This window comes from Equus quagga, chromosome 6 (genome assembly GCF_021613505.1).
Source record: "Equus quagga isolate Etosha38 chromosome 6, UCLA_HA_Equagga_1.0, whole genome shotgun sequence".
NCBI classification, from domain to species: Eukaryota; Metazoa; Chordata; class Mammalia; order Perissodactyla; family Equidae; genus Equus; species Equus quagga.
In genome coordinates, this window is record NC_060272.1 from 1,921,106 (window position 1) to 1,938,679 (window position 17,574).

The 17,574-nt window shown below is 61.8% G+C and overlaps 1 protein-coding gene across 1 annotated transcript; it reads left to right on the top strand.

Moving 5' to 3' along the window:
- Positions 1-42: 42 nt before the first annotated feature.
- Positions 43-10,501, top strand: C6H13orf46 (chromosome 6 C13orf46 homolog). The gene is made up of 8 exons (XM_046664765.1): positions 43-214; positions 4,245-4,296; positions 4,813-4,900; positions 5,045-5,092; positions 6,085-6,132; positions 7,631-7,698; positions 10,123-10,203; positions 10,364-10,501. Exons 1-7 carry the CDS (start codon positions 43-45, stop codon positions 10,187-10,189), a joined length of 543 nt encoding a protein of 180 aa, XP_046520721.1. The 3' UTR covers positions 10,190-10,203; positions 10,364-10,501.
- The last annotated feature ends 7,073 nt before the right edge of the window (positions 10,502-17,574 follow it).

Genomic DNA, 17,574 nt, shown 5'->3' on the forward strand with positions numbered 1-17,574 from the left:
GAGAGCCACGTCCTCCTCCTGAGACCTGAGGGCGTGAGCAGAATGGAGAAGGATGCCACAGCCGCTCACCGCAGGCACCGGCCAGGCCCCGGGGCACCTCCCTCGGGGGCAAAGGCCAGTGAGGCAGCCGAGCTCCAAAGGAGCAGGAGCATGGGCGGCCTGCTCCAGAAGGGGGACCCCCCGAGCTGCATCAAGAAGCTGTACCAGGAGTCAGGTGGGAACACTGTGGGCGCCCCCTGCCCCTGCTCAGACCCCACAGGACCAGGTCAGTGTGGTGCTCCGAGGTCGGCAGGTGGCAGAACCAACCTGGGGCTCTGCGGGCAACCTGAGGGCCAGGGACGTGTGGCAGCTGCTGCTTCCAGGGAGGGTGGGGATGGAGACGTGGGAGAACACACAAGGAAGCATATCTGGTTTATAGTGAGGCCCAGGGGGACGCCGTGCCTCCATTGGGAGCCACGGCCTCGGGAGGGTCAGCAGGGAGCCTGGAGGTGCCACCTGTCACCATGAGTGGCACGGGCAGCTTTCGCACATATGGTGTGTGGTTTGCACCTGGCATGGGCACTTCCCACTGCAGTACATCCCTCAACATGCCAAGCAGGTCATGGTGCGGCCGAGTGGGGACGAGCACCCAGACGCCCTCATCCTCTGTGACTTGCGTCTGGAGCACAGTGACCTGCTCTCCCGTGTGGGCGGCCATCTCCCTCACCAGCCCTGGCACAGCAGGCCTCACCCTGGGGGACCAGGGATGCTCCTGTCACCTGCCAGGGCCTTGGCAGCCCTGGCCTCGCGGGACATCCACACAGCGCATAGCCCGGTATGAGGTTGTCAGGGGCGCCTGGAAGTGAGCCCAGTGGGCAGGGAATTCAAGCCATGCGCGACTGTAGAGGCAGCGCTGTGAGGAGCTCGTTCTCCAGTTTAATGCCCAGAGATGCACTACTGGAGGAGGAGGCGCCGGGGGCCGCGCAGGGGCTGCTGTGTGGCTCTCCCCACGACCTCCTCCTGCGGAACCTCTGAGCAGGGCCACATGACCTCAGGCTCACACAGGAGAAGCGGAGTACCCAAAGAAGGAACCATCCTGAGTCAGCTGAGGAAACTGTGGTGGAAGGAGGGCAACTTGAGGACAGCGTTGCGGGGCCGTGGGGCGCTCAGCTGAGGAGGGGCTCAAGGTTCCGGACACTCCCACCCACAGTGCTGGGTGTCCCCAACAGTGGGCGACAGAGAGGCCTCCACCTGCGCACTGTCCCCTCAGTGCCAGGCCCCGTGGGAGGGGCTTGGCCTCCTCCCCGTCGAGAGCCCGCAGGATGCAGACCCCAAGGCCCCCCAGCCATGCGCACTGCCGTCCACATCGTAAAATGAGACGAGGTGATGCAGCCTCGCCAGGGGTGCGGACTGACCTGGACGGGATGCACACACTCAAGGGGAGCAGGATGACATCTGCCTTATGGGCAGGTGGGGGGCAGAGAGAGTGAGGACACCTCTGAGCCGGTGCGAGCAAGTCGCTCAGGGAAGACAAGGCTGTTCCAGGAGAGGAGCGCAGGGACCCGTCGCTGTGTTCTTGGACTGCCCCAAGCCATGGCCACCTGCCTCTGCCTAGAACCCTGCCCTGCTCCCCAAAGAACCTCCCGGCTCCAGCAGCTGACTCTCCGCAAAGCCTCCCAGGCCTCCCCTCGCCCCGGACTCCCCTCGCCCTGGCCTCCCCCCCCCCACAGGCCTCCCCCTCACACGGGCCTTCCCTCGCCCTAGCCTCCTCTCACCCTGGCCTCCCCCTCACACAGGCCTCCCCCTCACACGGGCCTTCCCTCGCCCTGGCCTCCTCTCACCCTGGTCTCCCCCTCACACAGGTCTCCCCTCGCCCCAGCCTCCCCTCTCCCTGGCTTCCCCAGTGGCTCTCCCTAGCACTCTGCTCCTGCTCCACCGCCCCCACAACATGACCCAGTGCTCAGGGAGGACGTGGGGGAGGCGCAGATGGACCACTAGCCATGCTGCACAGGCAGAAGAAGCAGCGCGCCCCCAAAAGGCCCCACTGGATCTGCACAATGGGACCTCACCGAGTTCCAGAGTCAGCACTGGCTACTGAGGGGTCCGGGAACCATGTCACCCCTCCCTGGCCAGCCTCGTGCCTTTTCCACACTTTCTGATAGTTCACTAACCGCGAGAGAACTGGCCTAGGCCACCTGGCCCTGCTCTACCCCGCGGCCACCCAGCCGCACCCGACCTGCAAGGGCTCCTCATGCTGGAAACAGCTGGCGCGTGGTAGGTCAGAGGACCGTTCCAGCTCTGGCCAGAGAAAGCCAGCAGGGACGCGCTGTTCACGGCCTGGAGCTCCTGACTGTCCCATTCTCCTGAGACCCTGAGCACAGCCCCAGCCGCAGGTCACAACCCTGCCTTCTGCCCGCCTGGCCACTCAGCAACCAACCCGCGGAAGGACGGACCGCTCATCGCCTCATGGGTGCGGGACCAAGATAAACACAGGCTCTTTCTTAGCAAACGGAGCAGGGGAGCCGCGAGCGTGCCAGAGTTTGTACTTCCTCAGACGAGATGTGTGAGATGCGTTTCCAGGCCCACAGCCTTTGGAGCAAAGGAAACTCGTGTTTCTCTTTCCTAATCTTTCCCTTCTCATTAGACGCATGTTGTAGGGAGCAGCAGGGTCTCAAGATCTGCCTGGGACAGCCGTGTCTTCTAAACACATGCACATGTGTGCACACACAGACACATGTGCACACATGGCCTAGGGGGCTGCTGAAGATTTTCCAAAAGAAGTCAATTTTTAAATCTCTGCCAGAAAACTGTGGATTCTGAGTTGTCTCAGTCCCCCTATCTGGCCTCTTCTCCTGAGGGACATTATGAGAGTTCCCAAGTTCTAGAATATTCTCTGAAAACACAGCTCCCCTCTCCCCACGCTTCGTCTGCCGGGATAGCATAGCACAGACCAGCATGGGTCCCGAGCTGGTGCCGAGCCGCAGATGAGAGAAGGATAAGAGAACTTGGTTCTGTCTGCGGGAAGCACAGACCAGAGATGAGAAGGTCTGATGACCAGCCAGGCCGTGTGTACCGAGCCTGGAGGCCTGGCCATGACAAGAGCTCCCCCAGGCAGGTTGCCCAGGGCAAGGTTCCCCGGGCCTGTGGAGGATGGTGTTGGAGGATGGCAGGGCCCCAGGACTCATTCCAGGGCAGCGACAGCGTGAAGGACCAGGTGGATGGGCCCCCAGGGAAGCTGGGCAGACACAGGCCCCTAGGGGAGCCCGGCCATCACCTCCGCCCACAGGCACCTGGCCCTGGGGTCTGTGAGCTGAAAGGACACCGAGTGGTGTCGCTGATCCAACCCTGCGCTCTGTAGGGAATCCTCCAAGACCAGGTCACTCAGAGGCCCCAGGCCTCCCCTCAAGAGCAGGATGGAGAGCTCAGTGTTGCCCTGGTGTCTGTGCCCCGGCCTTAGGTGCATGTCGGGCTGGAGGACCAGGCTGTCATCTCAGCCGTTCCAGGCTCAGATGTGGCCACACAAAAGCAGGACCTGGAGCCCCTCGGAGGCTCCATCTCAGATCCTAAGGAGGGTTAGGAAACCCTGGCTATGTGAGTCCTCCTCGAAGGCCAGCTCATCCGCGAGCCCCAAGGAGAAATGTGCTTAGAGGAGCCGCCTGGGAGGCTCTGTCCTGCCCAGTCACCCATTGTGGTTTCACCTCCATTGATGGTGGACGGCCGCTGTGCACACAAGAGTGTTGGGGGGGCTCAGGGAGCCACGGTGCTTGCTGTCCCTCGTGCCAGGACAAAGATCCTCACCACCAGGTATCTGTTGGCACTTTTCTTGGAAAAAAGACCGTCTACCTGCAGCGATGCCGTCAGAGGAGCCAGGAGGAACTGGCGGCCAGAGGACTCTCCCAGGCCAGCTGGGTGTCCTCATCCTGGACCTCCATGAGGTCTCCGCTCTGCTCTGCATCGGCTGCTGCCAGCCCAGTGTGCCGTGACTGGAAGACGCCAAGGGTCCCATCTCACATCTGCTGTGAAAGCAACGCCGTCAGCCCTGCCCCAGCTCCCCGGGCACATGGGTGGGCCTGTGCTCCAGGGTGAGGGGTTAGAGGGCAGTATCCTGGGGCAGGCATGGGGCAGAGCCATTGGGATGAAAGTCTAGACCCCTTTTAGCTGTGACCGTGGGTCCAGGTGGACAGTGGCAGCCAGTCCCAGGAGCCTACGCCTGCTGTGGCCACAGGACGGAGGTGCTGACGACCGACTCCACCCTTTTCTCACAGAGTCTGAAGACCAGGGAAAGGACCTCAAATGTGACCCTGAGGAGGTCACCAGGTAAGAGACCAGCATCCGTCCACAGAGGCGGTGTGCAGGGGCACAAGGAGGATGCAGGAGACGGCACCAGGGGCCCAAGGGAGCTGCAGGCGTCCTGAGAGCAGGATGAGGCAAGGTGACACGAGGGTCTCAGGGCAGCCAGCCCCCCTGCCCGCCCCTCCTACTGCATAGCCCAGAGCCTGGAGCTTGCGCCTGGTTGCCGATGTTCCCTAGGAACTCCGAGGAGGTGCTGTCTGTCATGCGGACGCTGGCCTTGGCCTCCATGTTGGGGATGGTCTGGACAGTTTGCAGATCCAGCCTCTAGGGGCACTGCCCAGTCCCTGTTCCCTCTGCCCGCCACCCACCCTCCTGCCCCAGGAAGGAGAAGGCCCCTCACACTCAGGACCCTCGGCCAAAGCGGGCGATGCGCAGGTTCCAGCGTCTTCCAGGCTGCCCGATGCCCAGGAGGGAGGACATGTTGGCTGGAAGCCGTGTGCCTACAACGCCGGCTCCAATCGCTGCCCTGCTTCCCCACAGTCACGCAGACCTGAAGGAGCACAAGTGGGAGGAGAGTCAGCACATCCTCGGGAAGGCAGACCGTGAGAGTGGAACCGTGGAGCCGGAGGTGGAAGAGAACAGCTCAGGGGCCGGGGGCAGGGGCAGCAGGTGGGGAGGGCCCGGGGGCCAGCCCTATCCTTTAATGTCCCCGCACGCTGGCCTCTTGGGCCAGAGTCTTGCCTTTGTTTACCTGTTTGGCATCTTCTTACAGGAACAGGACCCCGAGTCCCCACAGCTGGAGGACCTTCTGGAAGAGGAGGTAAGAGCTTTTCCCTCAGTAACAGAAGTCAGTCAGGGAGGCCTGTCAGGCCCAGTCCTGCTGGACCCTGAGTGTGCTGCGGACACATGGTCCCGGGTCATCTTGTGGGGCAGTGCTTCAGGCTGGACCAAGCCCTACCTTGAGCCCCTGAGAGCCTTCGGGGTCAAGCTCTGTTTTCTTGGCCCGAAGCTGGGGCATCCTGGCCCCAGCTCACCAAACGGCAGAGACGCTCAAGGTATGCGGGGCCCTGACAGGAGGTGACCACCAGCCTGACCTGGCCCAAGATGCCCCCCGAGCCACTGCCCTGAGGCGCTTGCCTGAGACGGCAGCGCCGTAGCCAGAATGTTCTTCTTCCAAGGGAAGGCGGCTTTCCTTCTCAGCCGATCGCGTGGTCGGGAACGGAGTGGCCGCTGGACAGGCTTCTCCAGGACTTGCAGCGATGGCCCGTGGCATGGTCCCGGGGTTCTGGGGAGGCCTTCGCCCACCCTGCCTCTTCTCTGGGTGTCGACTAAAGTGCTTGTTGGAAACTCATTCCAGGACAAGCCAGGCTCCAGTAGCAGCCTGGGGCAGCAGTGCCTGGGCGGCCAGCCTTTCCTGGCAGGACGGCATCCTGTGTGGCCCAGCTGCGCAGGTCTGGGTGGGCGTGGGGGGCCACCTCAGCTCTGGCATCGCCTCGTCCCCACAGGCCCTGGTTCTTGGAGGGCGAAGGCTGGGAGGCCCTCTGGCGTCTCTGGGACCCGAAGGGAGGTGCAGAGGGAGAAGTGGGAGGTCAGCTTTTCTCCCCCAACCTCCCCCCAGAGCCAGCCTGTGACAGCGCACCATCCACACGGCCACCTCTCCCCGCCCAGCTTCCCAGCAGCCCCCTGAGCGGGCCAGTGTCTGGTGGTCCGGGTGGTGATGGCCCAGGGCCGAGAGCCCACTATCCCAGGAAGTCTCCCCTGGCCCAGCTCGTCCATGCCCGTCAACCATGCCTCTTTGGTTTCCATTCACAGAAGCCATCTGTGTTTGTGGAGATTGATCTGGGAGACCATGCCGAGGAGGTAAAAACCCTCAGACAGCAAAGCCAAACCGCACACTGGGAAACGCTCGTGCTCAGGCCTCGAGGCTCTGCCGAGGAGCTTGCCCCTCCCTGTGTGCTGGAGGCTGAGGCAGAGACGAGCCGGCAGTGCCAGGAGAGCTCAGGGTGTCGAGGATTGGCCTGGGGGCCAGAGGGCCCCCTCACCTCTTTGTCATCCTCCCTCTCTCCAACCTGCATGCATTCCAGCACCGTCGGAGATGCTAAGGCCTGGATCACCCCGGGGTGCCTGTGGGCCCCGAGAACCTCTTGTGGGATCAGGCTGAGGTGGTAGAAAGGACACACGCTTAGGAGTTAGCAGACCTGGCCCCCACATCCAGGTCTACCAGTAAATGCTCTAACAAGTCACCATAGCTCTCTGTCTCGTCTGTGAAATGGGGACCTTAGCAGCACCCGTACCCCAGTGTTGTTTTGTAAAGCCCTCAGAACAGTGTCTGGTACCCAGAAAGCCTCAGTATTAGGTATCACCATCACCACTATCATCATCACTATCATTACCACCTACACCATCAACACCACCATCATCCTCATCATCACGATCATCACCACCATCATCACTATCATCACCATCCTCACCATCATCACCACTATCATCACCATCCTCACCATCATCACCACCTACACCATCATCGTCACCATCACCACCATCATCCTCATCATCGCCACCATCATCACCATCATCACCATCCTCACCATCATCACCACTATCATCACCACCTATACCATCAACACCACCATCATCCTCATCATCACTATCATCACCATCATCACTATCATCACCATCATCACCACCTACACCATCATCACCACCGTCACCATCATCACCACTGTCACTACCATCATCCTCATCATCACCATCATCCGCATCATCACCATGATCACTATCATCACCATCATTCATCACTGTGACATCAGCATCACATTTTCTATAAAAATGAAGTGGTCAACCTAATGGCCTGTCTGGGTCTTTCCAACACAAATATTCCAGGACGTCTTTCTGCATTTCTCTGCTGCAGTGAGCAGTCATCTTTTCTGAAGTTCTCTCTTGGCAAATTTAAGCTCCGGCTGGGATCATTCATTCCCAGATAGTTCCTTCTATCTCTTTGCCCTAAGAATATGCTCCATGGTGAAGAGAGCTGGTTACTAACCCCACCCACGGCTGTCACAGGGGACCACATGTTCTAAGGACTAAGAGAGGGTCAGCCAGTGGCAGAGTTGGGACTAAGGCCCAGGTCCCCTGAACTATGGTCAGGAGGTCATGGTGACCCACATCCAGGGCACTGTTCCTTGGTCAGGGTCCCTACTTGGAAACTTCCACTCGATGGTGCCACATCTCATAGGAGGACGTTCAGGCCCAGCACAGTCTTCCCCATCCAGCCCTTGGGCAAGTCCAGCAGGTCTGGCCTGGTGCCTGTGGTTAAGTCCCTCCGCAGGCCCTCAAACTGCTCCGCTCTTTCCCACAGGTGGCCACGTGTGCCACGAGAGAAGAGAAGCGGTCCCAGATGGACGTGGGGGATTTGTCAGAAGACGAGTGAGTGATACAGTAGCTTCCCGTTGGGGAGGTCAGGGGGACTTTTCCTCTGCTGTGGTTGGCAGGCCCACCTGCCTCATGTGGCTGGACAGGACTGTGCTTCCCCTCTTCTCCTGGGCATGCACAGAGACCTAAGCTTTTGTTGAGGCTGGAGGGGCTGAGAGGCAGGAGACAGGTCATCTAACCGCCTGGGCTTAGGGACAACCTTCACCCTGAGCCGTACCTCACGCCATAGCCAGACCCTCTCTCCCCACCCATCAGCCAGCAGAACGGCCAGAAGATGAGGGAGGGAGAAGAGAAGTTAAGCGGGGGTGTCACCGTGTGGCTGTGCTGGCTTCTCAGGTGGGGTTTTGGCTGCAGAGGTTGCAGACTTGGTCCTGCAGGCAATGGGAGGACCTGTCACATACAGCTGGTTTCCTGACAAGTGGGCCAGGCCTCGGGGCCTGACTGCCTGCATCCCAAAGCGGTGGAGAGTGTGTAGGGCCAGCGAAGCCCCACGACTTCCTGAGTCCATGAGGGTCCTGGGAGCAGGGGGAATGGGATCCATTTTATTTTAACAATACAGAGAAACACAAGGAAGAAAATGGCAATTTACCCTGCTCCCACCACTTGGAATCAATAGCTGTGTTAATGTCTTGGCTTATGGGCTTGTACATTTTTTTTTTTTCTGGGAAACATTGGCCCTGAGCTAACATCTGTTGCCAATCTTCCTTTTTTTTGCCTCCCCAAAGCCCCAGTACATAGCTGTATATTCTAGTTCTTCTGTGTGGGCCGCCTCCACAGCATGGCTGCTGACAGATGAGTGATGTGGTTCCGAGCCCAGGACTGAACCTTGGTGACTGAAGTGGAGCATTGCGAGCTTTAACCATGAGGCCATCAGGGCTGGCCGTGGCTTGTACTTTTTTTAAAATAAGAATTTCTCTATTTACTTCATAAAACTGATACATGATCATTCTAAATAATGGAAACTATGTGGAGTAGCACAACAGAGAGGGAAAGCATCAAATCAGGGGCCTGCCCTGTGGCGTAGTGGTTGAGTTCTGTGTGCTCTGCATTGGTGGCCCAGGTTCACGGGTTTGGATCCTGGGTCCAGACCTATACCACTCATCAGCCATGGTGTGGTGGCAACTCACGTATCGAGGAAGATTGGCACAGATGTTAGCTCAGGGCTAATCTTCCTCAGCAAAAAAAAAAAAAGCATCAAATCAGCAGATCCCACCTCTGAGAACAGTGAACAGCAGGGCCTGCACAGGGGCACAGACTCAGATGAAGGCCAGGCCTGTGCGGAGGGAGTCTCCCTGGAAGATTGTGGCGTCATCGCTCAGGGCTCACGGGGCAGTTGTGGCGATTACTGCCTTTCCCGATGTGTGTGTTCTGTGAAGAAGGTTCACTCTGGCTTAGCTCAGAAGACTGCATCTCCCTGACCTCCACTTGCACAGCTGGCCACACCAGCTTCCACCAGGACATGAGAGCGGCCTGTCACCCCAAATCCAGGTGGAAATAGGCAGGCTTTTCCCGAGTAGATCTTTATTTTTCTCGTCATTTCTTGGTGGACATCGTGATGGATTCAGCCACACTGGACACAACTGGCTGGCTTTATTTTCTGCCCCAAGGGCTGGACAATCCTGGCTCCACCCTCTTGGTCTCAGCACCCCCACTCCCATGTTCAGCTGCCCCAGAAAACCTGTGAGACAGGGCCAGTGCCTAAGAGCCAAGCCAGCAGGGCATGGGAGGGGTCTGTGGTGGGCCCTCCACGTGGCCTGGCCTGGACACTCGCTAGGTGTGGTCACCTGTCCATCCCACTGCCCTACTCGCCTGTAATCTCAGTTTTCCTCTGAGCCGAGGCTTCTCTGTCCAGCCCTCTCCCTCAGGCCCGTTCAGGTGGTGGGGTCAGACCCTCCACATGCTACCTGCCCAGTGGGACCCTCTGGCTCTGAGCCATGGGATCCCTGCAAAGGGAAGGGAGGCTGGAACCTCATCCCAGAGGCAGTCTTGGTTGGAAGTGGAGACCCCAGAGACCGCCCCACAGGGAAGGGAGCACAGGCCCCCAGGTCCTGGACACGGCAGGTCAGGCACAGGCATCATCCACCTGTGATACCTGCACAGCCAGCCTTGGGGTCTAGGGACGACTTGGCTCAACTGAGCCTTAGGGTCCCCCATGTTCATGGGCCCTTCTGGCTCAGGCCTCGGAGGGAGGAGCACAGAAGACGGCGGGTGGCTGGCAGGCCAGCTCTGCACCGGCGTCCGTGTTTGTGCGAGGGCCCTGGAGCCGCCCCTGGCTGGCAGGCCCTCGGCTCCTGAGGCCTGATGAAGTTGGAAGGGAGCCCCTGTGGTGCGCTTTTGGGGTGGAGGAGGTGCCACACGTGGCCTGGGGTTCCGTGGCCAGTGGGGGATACCTCTCTCACCCTCTCCTGTCACCTCCAGGACCAGGACCAGCTGGGTGTGCTGTATCCCCTACTCCACAAGGAAGAAGGTGAAGCAGAGCGTGTAGCAACCCCAGGGAAGGTAACTCAGCCCGGGAGACGTGGGGAGGGGGCTGAGCGGGAACCCGGGGGGCAGGGGCTGGAGCAGGGGCTAGGCCGGCCCTGACCCCCGCCCAGCCCGCCACCTGCCCCCTCTGGCCAGTAACCGAAGGTCTCTGCTTCCGTCCCCTGGGGTTGGCCAGACCGAGGGACGAGGGACACAGACAAGCAGCCCTGAGAAGCACCACGCGGCCTGTTGCAGGGGCGCCAGCACCATCCCAGGCATGACCCAGACCCGCCGGGCGAACGATGACACCATCCGTTAAAAAGACACAATAAAGAGTGAACAGAAGCTGTTCTCCCCTCCGGCCCTCGAGAGAGCTTGGCCCTTCCTTCCATGTGTCTGATTCCACGAAACGTACAGTGGGGAGGGGAAGCGAGCTCAGGGCAGGTGGCATGTGGCTGAGCCTCCAGGACGTGTGGCCCTGATAGTGGCCGTGATCGCACAGCCCATCCTCCTGAGCCCATGAGCCCCAGAAGCAAAGTCACTTCCCCATGGGGCCCAGAGTGGGCTCTGCCCTCGGCGATGGCCCTTAGGCTGGGCCACAGATCTGCCTGGGGGCCCGGCCCCAACCAGAGGCGACCCCAGGGCATGCCAGGAGCCCCAAGGGGTCAGGTGTTGTTCCCTGAGGACCCGGGGCTGAGCTTCACAGGGAGGCCTGGGGCCCCGTGTGCCGGGGCCTGTGGGAGCCAGCAGGGCCGCATTGAGGACATCACGATGGGCACCCACTTGCTGGGTGGGGGCAGCAGGCGGGGGCCCACAAGGGAGACTGACAGCCACCCCAAGGTTCCCTGCTCAGCCCGCGAGTCTCAGGCAGGTGGGTGCAATCGCGATTTCATGTGCTTCAGCCCGAGGCTGGGAAGGTGGGCCCAGAGCGTTCTGCAGACACACCCCACCACCCACCAGCACACACACTCCCTCGCTCTCCCACACGAGAACACACGCATGCTTGCACACACGTGTGCACACTCGCACACGGCATGTGTATACCCCACCTATGTGCACACTCACACACACACACCACACACATGGGCACATGGCTATGCACACAGCACACATGCACGCCCTCGCATACGAGCACACATGGGCATGCAAAGGGCATGGTGGTGACGAGCAGGATCTCTGAGAGGGAGGGGTCCCTGGCCCAGAGGTCAAAGGACACAGGTGACACCCTCCAATCCCCGCCACACGGTGTCACCCTAGTTCTCCCCAACAGCGACCGCGTCCAGCTGGGAACAAGGAGGCTCAGAGACACAGAAACAGCACTGAGATCCGACCCTGGAAACTGCCTTTCTGGTGGGGCCATGGCCGTGCTATCAGATGAGCCGATCGCAGGACAGGCGGCTCGTCCAGCACCAGGAGTTCCGCGCACGAATGGTCCCATAGCACTGCCACTGCCTGTCCCCCGGATACGGAGACATCAGGCCGGGACTGTGTCCCAGCCTCTGGGGGCGGCCCCTGGTCCCTGCACCTGAGCACCAGCTGCTGCTGCCAGGTGGGTTCCCAGGAAGCTTCTGGAAACAGCTGGTCTGTCTCCCAGCCAGGGCAGGAGGAGCCTCTGGCCCCGGAGCAACACTGGCCTGAGTGGTCCCGCCGGCTCCTCGGTGCCCGGCACTCAGCCACAGGCCAGGAGGGTGCCGGCCCCAGTTGCCCTTTCCTATCTGTCTGTCCATCTGTCATCAGTCCCTTGTGGCTGTGTGCCGCTGGCCTCGTTCGGAGCTGTGAGCTGCCTGTGCTGCCATTCGGGGCCTCAAGGGTGGGGTCCCCACGCGTTGGCACCACATGGCTGGCTTGGGGGTGACCTTCTGCTAGTCAGGAATATAAGCTCTCCAAAACAAGACACACATTTGACTTCTCACTGGGCCTCTGACCACCTCGGATGGCTCTGCTCCTGCCACAGGTCTGGGCGTCCACGGGGTGCTAGTCCAGGGTGGCCCTGCGTGGAGGCCGGCCCGAGGGACGCGGAGGGCCTGGTGTGCCAGTGTGGCAGGTGTGGCTCTGCCTCCTTCTTGCACTCCGAGTTCTGAACCAGACGCCTGAGTGAGGGGCCGTGAGCGAGAGGTTGGGCCTCTGCTCTGGGCTCCCGGGTGGCCCGGTGCCCTCTGCTCAGCCGCGGCTCCCTCGGAGCGAGTGCTGCCGTGCAGTGTGGCCGTAGCTCTGCAGGCCTGCGTGTCTTTCCCACCAGAGGGATGCACCCGTCCCAAGGGCTGTGGGGGGGTGAGGCGGGCTGGAGACAGAAGCAGAGCAGACAACGAGGAAACCCGTGCTCCTCACGTTGCTCCACCGCGCGGGATGGCGCCAGGCTGACCCGTGCGTCAAGATTGGGGACTAGGCCTGCAGCCCAGAGCCTGTGGTGGCCGTCATGGCTGCTTCTGCCCCGTCTCCACGTCTCGTCCCTGCTCGGGGGCTCAGCTGGGGCTGAGTGGACCAGGCAGCGGACGAGGGCAGGATGGACGCCTCCCGCACAGGCCACGACGGCCGGGCAATGACGTGGTGCATTTAGGGGACGGGAAAGCGAGCTGCCCGCGAGCTGTGTGTGGGCCCCGGTGCACAGAGGCTTCTCGCCCTCAGGTCCCCCTACTAGTCTGCAGGTCACTGACACAGCTCACTGGTGGCGTTTTCTTCACAGAATGGTGTGGCCAGTGGTCCTGGAGGTCCCCTGTCACCCTGGGCCCAGGCCTGGCCAGGTTTCTTGGTCCCTGCAGGCCGTCACCTTCTCAGACCCCAGGAGAGGCGACAGAGCCCCAGCAGGAACACCACAGATGAAGCAGTGGCAGCAACACTCAGTGCGCAGCCCCACGGCTGCCCTGGATCTTCCCAGTGACTTCAATCTCCCCCAAATCCAGCAGCAACCGCCAGCGCAGGGATGCGGGGCCAACAGAAGGTGTCCGGCTTGTCCCCTTGTCACCTTCAGCTTGTCTGTCAGAATGTCCACGTTCCCCTCTAGACAGACAGAGAACCGCACAGAGAGGGAAGAATTGGCTCCCACGCGTGGCCTCGCCTCGCACCACAGCTCCCACGTCTTCACCATCACAACCGTTGTCCCCAGTGTCACACACACGTGTCTGTTGCTGATGTGTGGGTTGGGCACTGTTCTAGGTGCTAGGGGCACAGGGTGACAGAGCTCCTGTCCCCGCGGGGACCTTGGCAGAGGACGCCCAGTGAATCCTACTTATCCACAAGTAGCAGGTCACTTGAAGGGCAACATTGTGTGGCTGCAGCCCCAGGTCACCGTGCCAGGGGTGGTGGCACGTGGTGTGAGGGCCTGGAGAGCATGGGGAAGGTGCATCTCGCGGGCTCAGGGGACTCGCTGACTCCCCAACAACTGGCAGGAGTTCCTGTCACCGTCCCTATCCTGTGGCCGGCGGACCGAGGGGCCCCCGGAGGCAGGTGTCCCGCATGAGGGGCTCTGGGGGACAAGGCCCTGCCCGGGGTCAGGGTGCCCGGGGTCACGGTGCTTGGCGCCCGCCTGCTCAGCCCTCGTCCCCTGCTCCCCAGGAGCGAGCAGAGGGGGCCTCCGGCAAGTCCGCCTGTCCCTAACTGTGGCGGAGCACAGCCGTGGGCTCAGCGCGCCCCCTGGCGGCGCCACACGACCTCCCTCCAGTCAGGACGTTGCTGCCCAGGCCTTTGACCTGGAGGAGGGTGGAGGTGCTGTCCTTGGAGAAACGGGCTCTGGTCCAGGTTTCGCTCAGGAGCAGCAAGACCTCAGCACTGTTGGTGGATCTGCAGGTGGATCAGGGCTGCGACCCACACGCCCCTGAGGTCAAGGACCCTCCCGCCGCCCTCCCTGCCCACGACCTTGTGACCGTGACCCCAGAGCTCTGTTGACAGACAGACAGACGGCCTCCCTGGGCCTCTGTCCAGGAGTCCAGGTGTGTCCCAGCCCCTGTGGACACCTAGCCCCAGATAGAGCCCGCCTCACCCCACGAGACACAAAGTAGGAGCAAGCCCCCTCAACCTACAGGCACCAAGAGCCTTGAGTGCCCCGTGTCACCCCTGCCCGGGCCCCAGCGCCCTCGGGCCCATGAGGCCACCTTAGGGGAGGACAGGAGCCCAGTGAGAACACCGCCATGGATGAAGGTCAGGGCTGTGGAGACCTCGGGAGGTGTGGGGCTCACCAGGGCAGACAGCTCCAACGGCAACCTGCAACCACAGTGTCAGCCGAGGCCAGGCCTGGGCAAGGGGAGGGAGCTCTTGCATCTTGTCTGCTCCTGTCCCGTGAGGCCGATTCTTCCTTCACAGAACACAGACCTCAGAGAATTCCACCCAGGTGCAGGGAAAGGAGGAGTAACAGGGAGGGGCAGCCCTGGGGCCAGGTGCAGAGAGGGACCCTGTGCAGGGCAGGTCACCCAGTGTCCTCTTCCTCCACAGGCAGGACCCACAGCACAGGCCTGCTGGACTCCCGGGTCTTCCCTCCACCTGCTCTCTCTTGGGACAGGTGTTCTGGAAGGTGCTGTGCACAGATAGCAGGACATTTGCCATCTGTCACCTCTCTCTGGGTCATGCTGGGCTGGCAGGCCCAGGACTGGCCACCGTGAGGGTCTGTGGGCCAAGCTATTGGGTTCTGACCAAGGCGACTGTGTGGTCAGGGTGCTGTGCTGGGAGCCGGGAGCCCTGGGGCCGCAGAGGCCCAGCACTGATGGCAGCAGATTCCATTCTCACGTGGCAGACACTGTTCTACAGAAGAGAATGGGCCGTGCACAGAGGCTGGGATAGAGGGACGAGGGGTGCTGGTCTGTTCCCGGTTCTGCCCTGACGGCCCACGTCAGGGGCACCTTCCACCAAGCGGTTCCAGTCCCCATCTCGGTCAGTGGGAGCCGACCAGGCCAGCTCCTTCGTGCCTCCCTCCCCACATCCAGTCCCTGGAAACACTGGCGGCCCACGCGCTCCACTCTCGCTGCTCCCCTGCCCCCCGCAGCCACCCACCTCCCGTGGACCTCTGGGCACCCAGTGGGTCAGCCCACGCGGATGCACTGCATGGGGGCGACGCCCAGGGCCCCGTGGCTGAGCCCCTGCCCGCCTTCCCGGCTCATGCCGCGCGGCCCCTCCTCGCAGGGGCTGTTCCCTCCTGCGGGCCCTCAGGTTCCAGCCAGTTCCCCATCGGGCTGTCAGGTCGACGCCTTAAGTGCTTGGGTGCAACTTCACTGTGTGCTCAGGAGACAGGCTTCGTCTCCACGCGCCTGGACCTGAGGCCCAGGAAGCAGCCCTCACCCTCCAGATGCAGGAGGTTCCCCAGTCCCCATCCCGAGAGTCGGGGCAGGCTGGGGGCGGACTTCTTGCCTGGAAGACCCCCACCCTACAAACACCTGCCGTGGGGAATGGCCAAGGAACTCGCACGGTGCCAAGCGCAGAGCCGTGGGACCTCCCTGGCCAGGCCGTGGGAACCACCCGCGTGCACCCTGTGGTTCGGTGCCGTCTCTCTGGTGGGCTCTGAGGACGGACGTGGGGAATCCACAGGGTGTCCTGGCGCTGCTGCCTGACGTGGAGCCATGTGCCGACCCGTGGAAGCAGGTCCTGGGGCCTCAAGGCCTGGAGGCAGGGGCGGGACGGCCAGGCCTGAAGGAGCCAAGACACCCCACCCTGTTCAGATTCTGAGGTCCTCACCCCGTGATTGGGACTCTGGGCTGAGGGGCATGGCCTCCCAGCAGCCGGGCCTGCCCCGCCTCTGCCACCATCTGGCTCCAGCCTCCATGCGGCCCCGTTTTCTGAATAAATCACTGGGATTCAATTTCCCCGGTTTCCTAGATGCACACATCTGCTTCACGAGCCTGTTTTGTCTGTGAAACGAACCAACATCCAACTCAGATGGAGGCCCATGTCAGGGCCACCAGCTTCCCCCCACCAGCCCACTGACCCACCCCATCGGGCCTCACCCACTCCTGCCCCTTCAGGGTTGCTTGGGGGCGCCTGGGCGGGTGTAGGGCCGCTGCTGTGGAGCCCACAGGTATAGTGGATGTCATCTGAGCTTGGAGAAAGCTGACGGGCGGGTGTGCAGAACCACAGGGGACCTGGAAACAAGGACGGTGACATCCTCTTGGGGTCGGAAGTTTGCTGGCACCAGCCTGGGGCACGGGGAGCTGAGGGGCCGTCCCCCAGCCAGCGAGAGCCCTTCCAGAGGAGCCATCCTCAGAGATGAGCCTGGGCAGCGCTGGCCTTACATCTGTCCCATGCTTGAGAGACCCACTCCGGCTGGACTCCAGAGGTCAGAAGTCAGAGGTCACATGTGTGGGAGCCGCGTGAAGGCTGTTCTAACACCACCTCCCGATTCTCCAGCAGTGTCATCATGCCACTAACAGCCTGGAGTCGGCGCAGAACCCATGGGCTGGGGTCTCAGTCCCACAGGGCCGCCCCCTGCAGACGCCAGGCACCCTCACTCCACAGCCGACAGCAGGGCAGACCCCACACTGCAGGTGGGCCCCCTCCCAGCGCCCAGCCAGAGGCTCCGGGAACCTCTGTCCGGGAGGTTTTATCCGGGCTTAATGATGTAGGCACAACCAAGTCAACAGTCGGCCATTGGTGACCCCCGACCTCTGAGGGGTTAGAGGTCAGGGGTCACACATCTGTTCCCCTGGCGAGGTGTCACCGCACGAGCATAAACTCAGCTGTGGAAGAAGTGGCTCCTGACAGATGACAAAGCCGCCCCTCACTCGGGGCCTCTGGCATTTCGGGGCTCGTGTGGGAACCCTGCAGAGGCCAGACGTGCCGGGCTCCACAGCAGTGACCCGGCTCCCAGCCTTCAGTGTCTCGGCTCTGCTCCCTGGTTTTCACGAGGAGTCTCACACTTTTCTCAAACTGATCCCTAAGTGTGTAATATCTGACACTGAAAACACTAGCTAGCAGTTCTCTCCTGCCCCACCCCAGACCCCCTCCCCGCAGGTGCGCCCCTCCCCCCGCAGGCTCTGGGCGCTGGGGGACGGGCTCCTTGCAGCCGTGTGGGTCTGTGTGGTCCAGCCACTGTCTGTTCTCTAGAATCGCCCTGTGGTCCTCCAGCTACGAACGTGCCTCTGGACAGGCTCTTGAGAGCTCCACGCCAGCATTTGGGTTTGACAGGAGACGCCCTCGGTCCACAGTGGAGCCGTGAGGACAGCCTGCGCCTGCCCCAGGGCCAGTTTGGCTCTCTGGGGCTTCCAGCATCCCAGGGCTTGACTCGGAAATGGCAGGACAGGCAGAGGGCGCTGGCGGTCCAGAATTAGGGAGGAGGGAGTGAGCCAGGAAAGCTCACTACCTAACCCAGCTGACACCCACCCAGCTGACTGCCCACCCAGCTCACTACCTAACCCGGTTCACTACCCACCCAGCTCACTACCACCCAGCTCACTACACACCCACCTCACTGTCCACGCAGCTCACTAC